The sequence below is a fragment of the Mya arenaria genome, chromosome 6, assembly GCF_026914265.1.
Source record: "Mya arenaria isolate MELC-2E11 chromosome 6, ASM2691426v1".
Lineage (NCBI taxonomy): Eukaryota > Metazoa > Mollusca > Bivalvia > Myida > Myidae > Mya > Mya arenaria.
The window spans coordinates 22647028-22658193 of record NC_069127.1 but is presented as its reverse complement, the minus strand read 5'-3'; the positions used below and the strand labels follow the sequence as shown (position 1 = coordinate 22658193).

General features: G+C 33.4%; 1 protein-coding gene across 1 annotated transcript; it reads right to left on the bottom strand.

Annotated features, from left to right (window-relative positions):
* Positions 1-838: 838 nt before the first annotated feature.
* LOC128236451 (organic cation transporter protein-like) lies at positions 839-8280 on the bottom strand. The gene is made up of 10 exons (XM_052951312.1): positions 8043-8280; positions 7146-7365; positions 5844-5947; positions 5008-5162; positions 3963-4131; positions 3198-3407; positions 2572-2795; positions 2059-2240; positions 1473-1624; positions 839-1276 (listed from the first exon to the last, which is right to left on the bottom strand). Exons 1-10 carry the CDS (start codon positions 8183-8185, stop codon positions 1141-1143), a joined length of 1695 nt encoding a protein of 564 aa, XP_052807272.1. The 5' UTR covers positions 8186-8280; the 3' UTR covers positions 839-1140.
* Between the last annotated feature and the right edge of the window lie 2886 nt (positions 8281-11166).

Genomic DNA, 11166 nt, shown 5'->3' with positions numbered 1-11166 from the left:
CATTGAAAATTTCAGTCTCGATAAGTAACTCTGCACCAATATTACTTATAAAGTTGCCACACTTATGAACAACAAAATGATTGATTGGAATTCGAACTAGTCTTGACATTTTATTGTGTTTTGTTTTGTTTTTTCAGACGTTATTCAGAGAGATAAGTAATGATCAGTAAGATGCAAACACGTTTTAAGAACCCATCTTCAGGTCAATGAGTGATCATCTATTAACTCACATTTTACACTGTCACACATCAATTTGAAATTAAAATGATTGATTGGATGTCGAACACATCTTGACATTATAATGTTTTTGTTTATTTTGTCTTTTACATATATAATTCAGAATATTGTTAAGTAAGATGCAAACACATTTTAAGAGCCCATCTTCAAGCAAAGGAGTGTTCTTGGATGAATTCACATTTTACACTGTCACAACTCAAATTGAAATAAAAATGTGTTAACCATTGTCGAGTGGTTGCCAAAATCCCGGCATATCATTTTGTCTGCCAACATATCTGAACTTTAAACCAGGTTTCATAAACAAAGACACAGATTAAGGTTCTGTTTTCAAGTTCTTATTACCTGGTTTAACCTAATTTAAGTTCCGTATCTTAAACCATCACTTTGATTTTCTTGAAGTCATATTTCTACACCATTTACCAACACTCGCTATTTATTTTAGTTAAAACTCGGAGTATACGTACACACACACACACACACGCATGCACGGACGCACACACGGACGCACACACGCACGCACGCACGCACGCACGCACGCACACACACACCCACACACACACACGCACACACACACACACACACACACACACACACACACACACTCATACTCATTAAAATCGCATTTGTATTCTTGTGAGCAAAACGACGGTTTATATACCAACAGCTATTTCTGGTAAGGATTATTTCATTATAAAGGACACTGTTATATAAAGGTTGGTAACGGGCGTGCGTGATACCCTTGCATTCCAGAATCATAAAAATTAAGAGTAAATGATAAGTAAGCGCACTTCCAAATCGACCAAACACGTTTAGATGAACACAAGATAACAAACATATAATAATAAAAACACATGCATATTTGTACAACATAATACTTATACACGATTATTATAAACGATAGGATTATAGTCGATAGCCGTCTACATGCTCTGTATACCCTCCATTTGTTTCACCCTGATGTATGCCATTTGACTCGTTTGATAATTTGGAATCATTTTTATTAAATTCAATTTCTGTTGCATTTTCCTTTGGTCTCTTACTGAAAATAATTATTCATTTTAAGGTCAATAGTACATAATAGTTATTAATATATGATATGGTTAATAAGTCTTCTGGAATCATCATATCATAATTTCGAATAACAGTCTTTAAGTAAACATGGCAATGAATATTTTATTACTAAATCAGTACAAACAAAATTGCGAGTGTTATGAAATTACATTTATAGGACTTACTGTTTAAGGTTGTGTATGTCTTCGATTGATTCTGGCATTTTCTGCCCATTTGTTTCCGGAAGAATAAGTGTAAGTAGTCCGGAAGCGAACATGGCCACGCCAAACAAGGTCAAAGGAATAGTCTTTCCAAGATCACCCTTTACAAGGTCAGCCTAAATTACAATGCAGCTAACATTAGTCAAAACATTAGAAAATGTTCCCTGATAAATTGTCCCTTGCTTGCAATATTTATTTCTTTAAGTTGCAAATTTAATACCGAAGTTTGCAAACAAACGTGCAACAAATGTATATTCTCACACCTGATAATGATGATTTAGGGGTTGTTGTGAAGTCCACAAAGAAGTTTTCTTATTTGTGTTACTCTATTTACCATAAATCAATTGGAATTAAGGAGTTTCCTTATGGATTTTTTTTATTTCAAAATGTCGTTTAAAATAACTTAACCTTGTATATCAACCCCGTAAATACTTAATATGAAGAATATTAATCGTTCACCTTTAACCTTACCTTACAGATACGTGGAGTAGTTTAAATATGTTAACTAGTTTGTCCTTAAATTTGTAAGGCTGTTTGTAAGATAACTTACTGACTTTGCTATATAAGGAGCTATCATGCTGCCAACCCTAGCGATAGCCGAACTTGTTCCCATTCCAGCGTTTCTAACCACGGTAGGAAAAATCTCCGCTGATAGAATATAAACCGTGTCAAAGGCCCCAGTTATGCAAAGTTTTCCGACTATTGCGAGTGCAATAAGAACGTAATGGAGATCTACAATTGAATGCATTGTGTTAAAATAAATAAAATGAATATAACTCTCTACCATTTGAATATTTAAATAAAACACTGTTATAGACAATTAAAGTCCCAGTAAACATATATTATCTTATATTTTAACGAAAGACTACAAGAATACATTCGCACATATAAAATAAATATAAAAATATCATTTAGACAACATGTCAATGATGGATAGCGAAATGCATCAGTGAAAATGAATTTCATATACTGCTAACGCTGTAAATGTAGAATAATCATGCACACCCCGATTATTTACAAATCACTTACAATCGATTTGTTTTTACACTACTAATGCCCTCACCGTCACTTCCATTCACGATAGGGCCAATGGTGGCGATATTTGCAAGTCCGCCGATAAACATAAATGCCATGAAGAGTCTTTTTCTCCCAATTCGATCTGCAGTCAATATCAAAGCCTTGCCAGGAAATTCAGCAAGAGCTAGTAGTGCAAAGTTTAGGTAGATATCGCCTCCGAGGTTTGCGGTATTTAAAACTACTCCATAATATGACATACTGCAGACAAACCTTTAATAAGACAAAGCAGTTAAAACTAAAGATCAACATACAAAAGTCAACAAGCACGTACTATTTTTTATAGAAGAAAACAGTCACATTACATAATGAATCATCCTTTTCGAAATCCCAATACAAACAATAACATAACATGATAATACATGCACTTTGAACTCGCATGAATGAAGAAAATCACATCATAGTGTAATGATTGTGCGCAACATATATTGTTATCAAATATAAGCTACTACTGTGTTTTGATACTCGTGGGTCACATAATGGACTGGAAGTAGGAGAACAACCTTCGGCAGAAAACCAACAACATTTATGTCATTCTTAGTCAGTTACATTTAAGTGACCAACGAAATGTTTAACTACCATCAGAATAGACTGCTTTTTGCAGCAGGAACTTACCAGTTGAAAAACAGTATCACAGACCAAATCCCAAGTGTTCTGTTTGAAAACAGTTTCCACACCCTAGCCTCCTTTGGAATCGGGGGCAAATCGTCTACCATCTTTTCATTGAGTACTGTTTTGTTGCTTTTGGCTACCTTTTGTAGTATTTCTATTGCTTCCCCTTTCTTTCCTTTACTCAATAGCCATCTGATAGACTCTGGAACTAGCCTGTTATTCGACGAGAATCATACAGTTAAATTGACTGTGTTGCATTTTCTCTTTAGCTCCGTGTGTTTGAAAGTGTGACAACAAATTTGTTTTGCATTCATTGACATTGTTTTACTTGTTTATTGTTGAGAAAATTACTAAAATTTTTTGGTCGTTAATATCTTCTGAAGGTGTTTAAATTTAAGACAAAATCAAGTTTGATTCCAAACCTCTTTGTTCCCAATTTCTCAGATATTGTAGCTTAACAAAAAGGCAAATAAGTAATCAGACATTCATGGTATAATGGATCATGAAATACATCATTTTACCGGTAATAATCGCGAACCAAGCTCAAAAATAACTCAAACAATGTTTGCATTAAGTTATACTCAAATTATATTTTATTACTTAATATGTCATAGCGAAAAGGTTTATTGCAACACCGATACGTTTTTAGCAATTCCTGTCACGAAAAACATATTAACGAGAAAACCTACAAGATATAAAGACAGAAACAAACACATTATTTCCAAGGTCCTTTTTAGTAAACAACTAGCGCAGTGTTATATAACTTACCAGTAGTAAGACAGAAAGAAGCAGCCAGGAAGACAAACAGCAAGCATGAACCACTTCCAATCTCTCAGTAGGTAAACAACGAGCACGAGGTATAGTTGACCAATGGTAAGAAAGAAGGGGGAGATTGCACCCGTCCACAGCCGTTTGTTCGGGCCTACTAACTCCATTCCTGAGCAAGAAAATAATTTATTTTTTGTGAGGGACATGTAAAACACCCATTGTTTTTTGTTAACCTAATGGTCAAATGACAGTTTAATCCGATAGCCAAACGTATCATAATATATGGGGTATGCCTCTTTAGTCATTAAATAATGTGTGGAACTGAGAGAGTAGGTTGTGTCCTCAACCTGCATCACGTAGGCATTTCATTTAGTTGACATGTACCTACTTTTATGATTGTGTTGGTACATTAACAGTTTTGCTCCATACACTTGAAAATTTAAGTCGCTCCTATTGTTTACTGATTTGAAACAACATATTTCATGATGTTTTCAACAGTAAATAAATAAAAAGAAAGTTATAAGTTATGGAAAAACTATCAGTTTTATGAGACATAGCCTGTAAAAAGCAAGTAATCGTGACGGTTTACCTAACAATTAAACCTGACATTGAACACACAGAGATGTTGGTTTTACATGATTTTTGAAAAATATATACGATGCAATCGTAGTTGTGAACGTCTTAATGAAAAAAACAACAACATATGAATCAAGAAAGGAGATATGAAATTGCTATAACCCGCAAATCAGTTTATTGTATTTAACATGTAAGACAGATAAAAGTCAAGGATTTCTGGACAGCTTTACCAATATACACCAACTGCATCATTTTTGAAATTTAAATGTCTCTACAGCTGCTAAATTATGATTGTGTTGAAATAACAAGACGTTATCTGTTTATAGTTTAAACTGTATGTTCAAGGACAGGAATTCCAGAATACATATTGTACATAACGATCCCATTAATAATTATTTACTGACATTGTACGGCAAAGCAGCATTTTGACGCCAACTAAAAATTGTAAAGAACGTTGATACACGCTCACCTATAACGAAACCAGTCATATATACACCGAGGCAAGCGCCGCCTAGGAAAAACATGAGGACAGCAAAGCCTATGTACTCCGTCATCCCCAGCAAACCAAGTGATGTTCCCAGTTGTACTACCAATGCAAGATAAAACGCCTTGCGTCTTCCTATTCTAAAAATTAAATAAAAAGCATTAACCATGTCATTAAAATCTTTAAGTTGTATTATTTTTGATAACAAATCAATAATGGATAAATGTCAGAAAAATGTGGCCCTGAGCTATGACAGAGCAGCAGAAGCCAAGCAAAGATCATGAAAAACATTCTAAAATTTAGCCTTATCAAACTCACCATCCTATTGCAGATGGCTGTACGAATAGAACTGAGCAATTTAAGTATGGTTTCGGACATGATAAAGAAATATATATTATCATTTTTTACAACATCGGAATGTATCAATATACTAAAAATGTTCACCATTATGTTCGAAACAAATTAGATAGTAGAACTAAACACATTTTCTTACATTTGTGGAACTCAACGACCATTTTTCATTTTTCCTGTTTCTTAAAACTACATACAAACTTTAAAAAAGAGACTCTATGTGAATGTATTCAGTCTAGCAAAAGGGCTTGAGGTGCACTTTATCCATTACATTTGTTTAAGAAAGTAATATTTTAAATTCCAGATGGACTGAATAAAGATAAACAATATTTTTATTGCTGATTCTTTATTATTCATTTTTCATCTTGTCACTTAATGTATCTTTACGAGAATGTACAGTTCATATTTAACATTTGTCTACATCTCTTATGAATGACTTGAAATATTAACGAAAATACAAATAAGATTACATGTCCGATAGCTGTCCGTAGGCAAATGACCCCGAGAGCACTCCGAAGAAAAATATCATCTGTACATTCGGAACTTTGATAGCCTCTCCACAAACCAGGTTTAGCTACAAAAATATTAACATGATATGAAATTTAATTACAATTAGTGTTTTCTTCGATTAACTAGATCATTCATTAAGTTACTGACCTAGAAAATAAACTTACTTAAAAAAAAAATTCAATTGTCTACTTTCGGAAATAAGGTAGAGCAATTGCTAACTGTCGGTTTCTTCGGGTCATATTTTTACAAAATAATAACAGTCGATGTCGAAATATGATGCCGTACTAGTCTCGTTGCGCAAGTTAAATCTAATTTGAAATTTTTCCAGCAGAATACAATTTCCAAAGTGAAGCCGTCTACTGTTTTCCTTAAGATATACATCCCAGGAGTTACGTGTAAAGAATGATAGTCGTTACTGACTTTAAAACTTAGTGAATTTTCAGATATTTTTGTTAATTTTAAAGACTTTACGTGCTTGGCTGCCTTAAGCTTCAAAATGGTTAATAAATCAGTTAACATGTTACGTCAACCCATTTTGTATGTCTTCCTTAGACTCTTTAAATATAACAATATCATGTGCGTACAACAAGATTAGTAGTTTTATTGAGTTCAAATTGATACTTTTAAATCGATCAAGTAAGAATTATTTCCCCAACTCATTTACATACATAAAAAAATATATAGGGGACAAACAGTCGCCTGGTCGTATCTTATTGAGCATACAAAGATCTGACTGAACTCCTATTTAAACTTTATCCTTGGATTAACATTGTTATATGTAAAATCCAAAACGGGCTCTTTATAATAAGTAATACACAGAGAGCGTATGTCTATCTGTCTAAATGTATGGCTAAACTTAAAGGTAAAGTTTACATTAATACAATACAATTAGCCTGTTGTAAGAATACTAGAGGCAGTGCCTTCACCAGACATGAAACTAATTTGCATATAGAATCAAATTTTGATACGCATATGGCACATGCAAAAAGTTAGGCTTCATAATTTTAAATGGGATCACGAGAATCTAATTAAAAAGTTTGTTTTTAGTGCTTGTCGAAAATATTTGCATATGATAATAATATTGGTTGTGATATAATAAAGAGAGACATCTTTTTAACATCAGGGACATTCAAGACTTAATCTACCGCAGATACAGTTGCACATTTGTTCATGGGATATAAATGCCCAGTAAACTCAAAATGTTCAAAATACTACACTACTTTGGTCAATAAGATAATTGACAAACGTCCATATAGACTTACCTGTTTTGTAAACGTGTTCAAATATACCGATTCATCATATACCCATTCTGTGCATTTCACCGTGGTACCGTTACCGTCGTGATTCCCGTCCTCATAAATGTTACAACGGTCGTAAGGATGTTTGTCGTCTGAGCTGGCTGGGATCCATCTGTCAATCAGGTTCCGATGCCATTCACTCTGGTTGGCAAATGTGTCATTGTCATTGCCTGGGATAATGCATCTGAATATAAAGGAATGAAAATAATAATGTTTTACGAACTTATTTAGCTTGAATGTCCTGAAACATTTGTGCGCAAAAAGAATTACATATAAGTTTGTTGCCTGGATAAAGTGCAGTACTTCTTCGTTGAGAGGCCAAAATAACATGTCTTTGATTAAAACCACCACCTTAAAAGTCTTACAACTCCAAGACAAAAACGGTTATTTGGAGACGTCAAAAAATAGACTACTGGTTCTTGATGTCACTGACTATTGGAAATGGGAAAATTTAGAAATACAAAATACAACATAAAAATGAAAACCACAATCTTTGAATTGTTTAAACTGTTCTTCGTCTGTTATGATTGCCTACATCTCAAGAAGCACATTGTAAATGCCTATACTATTAATTAGACACAAAACAATCCATTACCGATCTAAGATCTTGAGTCTGTCGTTGAGACTCATACTTAGAAAAAAGGGAATTTTAAAATGTTTCAGGTAGGTCTATCTTTACTTGGACTGTTTTGCTAGAGGTTTGTTATAATGTGTTATTTTAAACATATCCGGTAATTTTATATTGATACTTAGATTTGCATTTTTCATTCTTGAGTCTGAACAGTATTCATCAATAAATTAAAACATAGACCTAGAGCGACAAGACAAAACATGACTACACTGTGGATGATTTAAAGTTACCTGTGTTCTGGTGTAGCAAGCAGAAAGACCTGAACAACAAGAAGTTGTGACAATATAAATCCAGGCAAACACAAAAGAAAATATATCCTCTTTTGCAATGGACCGAACTCCCCTATGTCCCTCAGAATGTCGTCTAAACTCATAGTTGCACCTAGTTTCAATTGGTCTTATATTTACAGAAAAAGCTTTGTAAAGCACATCCCTGTTTCATATAAAAAACATGCGTCCGTTCGAACCTACATATATTTTATATAGTTTTCGAATTTACTTATATTTGCCAAAGAAGGTTTTTAGAATGCATCTCTTTTAACAGAAGAATCAAATATCCGAGTTGTTAATTTGAGCTAAGGGTTTTATATATACTATCTTGCTTATCTATTATACCTATATTCATAATGGATACACAGGTATTTATGTGGTCTTCATTCGGCTTTGACAGCTTATGTAAATATGCTCATGTTATTAAGCACGGTACACTTGTTATCACAACCAAGTTATTCTGACCCAAACCCATAAACGCATATTTAGACACAGCACGATTTAACTATAATTATGACAATTTTTTTTGTGGTTTTCCCGCAAACATGTAAAAAAACAATTTGACATGCTTTCAATTGAACTGTAATTTCCTCTCATTTTCGTAAACGTACTTTCTTTTGCAGAATACAATCATAAAGAAGTGTATATATATTAGATATACTGTTCATATAATACTTAGCATTTGGTTTTTTGAAGCACATACCTATTTACAAGACAGGTGTTGAATGTAATATGAAGGTTTCAGAGAACAATACACATTAAATGATATATAGGGGATATTATGATAGGACGCTTTTCTGGTGACCTGTATCACGTGGAGTTCGGTGTGTAAACATGTATCCGTCGAGACCGCAGGGACGAGACGTGATGCAGGTCACCATAAAATCGTTTTATCGTAATATTCTATTTATTATATACCTGCCTATTTCATTATTCCTTTTTATTTTTTAATTTCAATTTGATTTAAATTTACCGCCATTTGTCAAATGCGCATATGAATTCGAATGTGTTACGTAGTTTTGTGTATTGAAGTCAAGGGAGGCTACTACAGCGAAACAAAGTCAGAAGTTTCAGAATTCACTTTATTGAGCAAAATAAGAACAAACTATTTTATGTCTTAGCAAAATTAACAAATTGCTAAATATATATGAAAACAATGATTAAATGTCACAGCACAAAAAAACAACAACAAAAAAACGGTACTTTTTTACGAGTATGCACTATATTTCCTGTAGACGTAACGCGGTCATTTTTTTCAAAGTAAATATTCGTGGGATGTTATTGACGATTATAATATGCAGAATTGAGGGAAGTTCGTGATTCAATCGCTATTTCTATCGATGAATTCGCTTTCTTCTTTGTATTGGCGAGCTGCTCATATTTATGATAATAAACATGGATAATACAACAATTTATGAACTTCAAAATGGCAAACAACTAGTTCACTGAACTAAAGTAGCTGCCTAGATTGATTAGAAGTTTTCTCTGCTTCGTGCTTATCCTCATGGTTCTTTGAAGAACATGAGAACCATGTTTCTGTAAAGTTACAAGTCATGCTTCTGGAGCGTGAGTAAAGTTACATAATTTATTTAAATGTTTACAGGTTCTACCAGTTTTTTTATCACCCTATTTTAGCAACGCGAAAGTAGTTCCGAGACTACACACGGTATTCGCATGATACGGAATCGGAAAACGACAGTATCATGATACGGATTTTTCAATACGGCATGCTGTATTTTCACTTTTGAATATGGAAAAGGAATTTGATAGGCACATAATAAATGTTGTTAAGAGAAAATAAGCGGTCTATGAGCGGTCTTTATTCCGTTAATGCAATCGTAGACTTTAAAATAACGCTGGATTAGTAAATGTCATTTTATGATTACCAATAATTGACTTGTACGCTGGTGATATCGGTATTTCCGGGTTTGTGAACTTTTGCCGTAGTTGTTTATCCAGTATAATTGGCAGAATATTTACTGAACGTACAATCTAACTTTAATTTCTGTGGCGATGCATTTTTATTTTTTTATTATCTTATTGTAAACTGTTTGATCTCTGTGTTATTAAACAAGATCTTAGGATATATGTTTCTGCTTGGCATCTTCTCATTTCTCCATTACAGTATTTCTTGTATACCTTAAGTGTGTTGATGAGACTAAATAAAATAGAAACTGCCATTATACATTTCTTGAAGAAGATTCTGCTAGGCGTAGTTTTGTTTTCGAAGCTTCTTTGATTTAGGAGATTTAATAAGTATCGCGTGAAAACCTTTTAGCTAAGCTTTTGAACAGATAGACAAAACGTACATCACACTAGTTAATACCAAAACCGCACTAAAAAGGTAAGAGAAGGCGACAATACAACGACAATATCTCAGTTTGACGAAAGAAGGACGTCAAGTCTGACCGTTAAATCACTCACAGCGATTGTCCTGTTGTTTATGATAGGCAAAGAAAATGCCTTTGAAATCCCAGTTTATTCAGTTACTTGACAAAAGGGTCAATAATAAGTTAGGAATCTCCATTCAAACATTTTAATAAGGCAAATTCACGCATCACTTAATTCAAGGACGAACGTTTATCCACAATTTTATTTAAATCTATTATCTGGAAATCGTTCAATAAATATTCGCGCTTACATTTTCATAAGAAGCATATACTACGTTTAACGGATAGGGTATATCTGATATACGGCCAAGATTTTACCCGTGAATGTGAATGATCTAATATATTTCTTTAGTAATCCATTATTTAGCAAAAATGTATTGCATACCTAATTGAACATGCGTTTTTTTCAAGAAATAATGTTAGCGAAAGCAATTCTTTGTAATAGAAAGAACATAATATTATTATGCAATATGTTTAAACATAGAAAGTACTCACTCGCATTCATACACTCTACTTTAGATCATTGTTATAAATGTCTTAGATAATAACGTGCTTTCAGATTGCGGGGAGCCAAAGTATCACCTTATATTTTGTAAAAAGATAATCGATTGGCATTATTGATGGCCAAAAGGCGACAAATTGAGACTATTCTCTGAGAGTGGTACCCGTTTAGGGACGATAAGTGGTGTCATTAG